The sequence below is a fragment of the Cynoglossus semilaevis genome, chromosome 10 (assembly GCF_000523025.1).
Source record: "Cynoglossus semilaevis isolate Cse_v1.0 chromosome 10, Cse_v1.0, whole genome shotgun sequence".
NCBI classification, from domain to species: Eukaryota; Metazoa; Chordata; class Actinopteri; order Pleuronectiformes; family Cynoglossidae; genus Cynoglossus; species Cynoglossus semilaevis.
The window spans coordinates 475449-480022 of record NC_024316.1 but is presented as its reverse complement, the minus strand read 5'-3'; the positions used below and the strand labels follow the sequence as shown (position 1 = coordinate 480022).

General features: G+C 37.7%; 1 protein-coding gene across 1 annotated transcript in view; it reads right to left on the bottom strand.

The window, feature by feature from the left end:
* slc6a8 (solute carrier family 6 member 8) overlaps nt 1–4574 on the bottom strand; it is a 34574-nt gene that overhangs the window by 28272 nt on the left and 1728 nt on the right. Inside the window, exon 2 of the mRNA XM_025059581.1 lies at nt 469–600. Coding sequence (XP_024915349.1) covers nt 469–600 — 132 coding nt within the window. The remainder of the gene's footprint in view (nt 1–468; nt 601–4574) is intronic.

The window sequence follows — 4574 nt, the reverse complement described above, 5'->3', positions numbered from 1 at the left end:
GATGGATAGATAGATAGATAGATAGATAGATAGATAGATAGATAGATAGATAGATAGATAGATAGATACATATAGATATATAATAGCAAAGCAGTAGCTGCTGTGCCAATTTTAAAAGATTTAAGTTTGAATTAAAGGATGTTTTTTAATCTCGGACGTTTAAAAAGCATTATAATTCATTATAATAATTCATTCATTTTAAACATGTATCCTATTTATAATGCAAATGTGTTTACAATTGTTGTGTGTATTATTTTTTTTCAGGACACATTCTAGTTGTGAGGTGAGAGTTTTACTTATGAAGTGACTTTAAGTTTTGTTCAGTTAACGTTTAAGTCTTCAACTCTCTGCAGTATTTCCTTACAAACATTTTGCACAAATATTTGTCCTGCTTCGATCTGTATTTTGTCTGTCTTTGTTCTGGCCCCAGATTGGGTCTGGTGTTAGTGAGTTCTGCATCTACTGCACCTTTAAAGAGTGGGGCAATGTTCCAGACGTTGATGCTTCCAGCCTTCATGAACTGTCCCAAAGCGATCTCCAGGAAGAAGATAGGGATTCCTCCAGCAAAGACGATCAGCAGGTACGGAATCAGGAAGACACCTGGAGGACGGCACACAAGGACACAACACAAGTGTCGTTTGTAGGAGATTGTGCAAACTGACGACTGCGCTTAGTCAGATAGCAAAATATACATAAGATAGAGATAAGATAAGGTAAGATAAGATAAGATAAGGTAAGGTAAGGTAAGGTACGGTACGGTACGGTACGATACGGTAAGGTATGATAAGGTAAGGTAAGGTAAGATAAGATAAGGTAAGATAAAGTAAGATAAGGTAAGATAAGATACGATACGATAAGGTAAGGTAAGGTAAGGTACGGTACGGTACGATACGGTAAGGTAAGATAAAGTAAGATAAGGTAAGAGAAAGTAAGATAAGGTAAGATAAGATACAATAAGATACGACACGATAAAAGGCGATACGATACGATAAGATAAGATAAGACTTTATTCATCCCACACCGGGGAAATTCAGTAAATATGATGTAATAGATGTTAGCAAAAACATCTATTACAATCCTAGAATCAAACCAATAATGCAGAGACTGGCATTTAATGAAAACACAAGCCAGGAAAAGGCATTAAAAAAGACACTTGTTTTAGTCTAAGTCGCTGATTGTTGATATCTTAGCAGGGACAAAGTTACTGGTCTGATGCCCCCTGTGATGAGTTTGTGTCACTAGGGTATATCTGAAACAGGGTTTTAAAACAGTTGGGTTCATTAAATAACATATTTAATAAGAAAATATATATATATATACAATTTGTATTATATACAAATATATAACAGATTCACAAACAATATTAAAAAATACAAATATATAACAGATTCACAAACAAAATTACGAAATAAAATGTCCCTTCAACAGAGTTTTAAAAACTCGTTCTTTTCAAGTTTTTCTTTTCCTTTCCTTTCCTTCCTATCTATCTATCTATCTATCTATCTTCTTTTCATGGAGTCCAATTTCCTGTAGATCTGTGACCCACTTACCTCCTGCTGTGTGTGTGTGTGTGTGTGTGTGTTGCTCACTCATTAAAATACCAGAGACAGCGTGTGTATTCCTAGTTCTTCATTCATCTCTCTTGTTCCAATTCCTAGTTTATTCATGACGTGTCAGTGAAAGCACAACACTGACTGAGTGCACATACAGAAACACACACACGCACACAATAACACTAACACAACGACGGTTTCCATTAATTTTACACGAGTGGTATAATATTTTAACCTAATTTAGATAAGGCTGTATTAAAAAAGGGTTTTAAAAAAAATGGTTCGCTGTAAATTTGAGTGCCAATATAACATAAAAGCCTAAAATAGAATAGAAAACAATATAATATAATATAATACGGATAGATTTATATTTGCATTGTGTGAAAGTCAACAAATAAACACTTTCTAGTGGACGTTTTACTCTCAAGTGAAGGTAGACTTTACAGAAATATAAAAAATTACTTAGTGAGGAGGAGTTTTTTTTCGAAAGTGCTTTTTTCGAAATCATGCTATTCAATGACTCTCCTTCAAGTCACCTGAATATAAAATTGTTCCGCGCATGAGACAAAGTCAGAAAAAAAGCGTTTCAGACACGTGGCGTTTAGCCGTTGTTAGCATGTTAATCTGCAATGCCACAGTTAGTAATCTAAGCTGGCTAATCCAACTAAAGTCACTGGGCTAACCTGCTGTTAAAGACAGATCACCTCCCTTTGTCATCACCAATGAAAATAATAGCAATCTCTGACTCCTATAGAATCACCATCGGGATCATTGCTTTCATTGGTCATTCACACTTTCCCTGCTGAATTTATAATTTGGCTAAAATGGCTGACCAAGGAACTACAGTATGATGACCAGTAGAACTAATAAGACTCATTAACACCTAATTCATTTCCTCATCTCACTGTTAACAAAAGTAAAATAAACAATTCATCTTCAACACCTGTGAAATCTTTTGTAAGGGGTGGGGGGGATTTATATATTTTATAAATAAATATTACCAGTTTACCACTATTGTGAGAGCTGTTCTGTTGCTCACTGGCTCTAAATACATATACAGATCAGTAATGGCCATAATCTGGGTGTCAACCAAAGAGGGCATTTAGGATTGGCTTAAGTCTCAGTCGTACAGAATAACAGAGAAAGACACAGAACACACAAAAAAAAACAGAAGTACTCTTTTTATGAAGTACTACTTGAATGCAAAAAAACACCAGTTAACTTGCTGTAGTTCTAGACTTCCTTAATTCTTCCTTAATGTTCCAAAGGGAACTCCCGAGGGATTAATAAAGTTCCATCTATCTATCTAGACCTAGACCCTATCTAGACCAGGAAGACGTTTTTCAAATTAAATAAAAAAATATGCTCATGGAAAAATAGCTTTGGTTTTATCTCTCTTTTATATCTCTATTATCTTCTCTCCAGACTTTCATGCAGGGAGAGTGTACGGTTCACAAACTTTTGTTTACGACAAAAACCCGTCGATTCAAGCTGTTCCAGATATTACTATCAGGCATTCTTTATTATCAAAGAATTCCCGATGACAGCAGTGATTTTACTTATCGTCTGACCGGGGGCAGGGAGAGCAGAAAGGGGTGGGGGGAGGGGGTAAATACTATACACACGCAAATAGTTGATTGACAGGTCAGAATGCTCTCCCATGCCTCACGTCCCAGGTCTTGATGTTGAATTTTAACTCTTAAAGAGGGAGTTGTAAAAAGATGCGAACATTGAAGGGGACAAGTTACAATGTAGAGAAGTGGAGAGAGTGAAAAACGGGGGAAAAAAAGTCGAAAAATAATATTATCCTGAAATGTTTGTATTCAAATGTTGGAGTCCCAAAAAATGTTAAAAGGAGCCTGGGAAAATGTCAATCAGTTTCACAGTCACAAAACCCACTGTGACAAGTACATGAGTGACATCACTGCATCCTAGCTGCAGGCCTTCTCAATGACTATCTGTCTCCAGGTTCCGGGCTCCAGGTTTGCTAAATCAACTATGAAGGAAGAACCTTTACTGAGGAGACATGCTCTCTGTTCTGAAGTGATTTAACACAAATGACTCCTCCTTCTTCTCCTCTCCCCTCTCCTCCTGCTGTTCTGTGTGAACGTCCAGACCTTTCCTGTATCCCCCCCCCCCTCAACCCCCTTCTCCGCACCCTCTCTTCCCATCAACCCTCATTCTGAGAACTAGACCTTTTCAGGTGAGAACAAATATCTTTTCTTTTATCTCTCCCCTTCTTGGCGAGTTGGCTTGCCTTTTACATTTGATTTTGTATAGATTTACACCAAAATACACACTCTGTGATACATGTGACCTGACAAATACTTTAGTCAGCAAAAGTCAACTAATTATCTAGAATACCCATGACTCTCAGTAAGACACCTTTCAGTGATTACGGCAGGAAATAAACTGATTTCAGTCTTTACAAACTTTAGAAACGCTTTCTCGAGTAACTCTCATCCTAGAAGAAGATCACTTGGTTGGTTGGTTTCTACCCTGGTCTATTTGAAGGGAGTGTTTTTTTTTTCTCTCTTTTTTTCTCCTCGTGTACGCATGGGTTTCCATCCCCAGATTCCAGCGTCCTAGCCCGACTCCCCACTCTCTTCCTGGTCTTCTAGTCCCAGCCCCACTGTTTGTCTCTATATTTTTGTACCTGTGACGGACTGGTGAACCTGTTGCCTGTATCATCTCCAGAGCATGTTCACATCTTTATATTACCGTCAGACCGCAAACTAAACTCGGTAAACCACTCGCTCAACCGGAGCTTCTGCTGGTCTACTGCTGCCCCTTGTGGTCAATTTGCATCACTGAGGTAACGGAACAAAAATGTAATGTAAGTTGAATGTGGAGGCAGCTTAGAATCGTGGAAGAGTCCAGGTTAATATTTTATACTATTTCATAAATCTAGTCTTTCCGAACACTTTCCGGCAATATATTTGAATCTGTCTCCTTTAAGAAACGGTGGTCAATGACAAAGATAGACGCATGCACACACAAACACCTGCTGCTGTCAGTCTG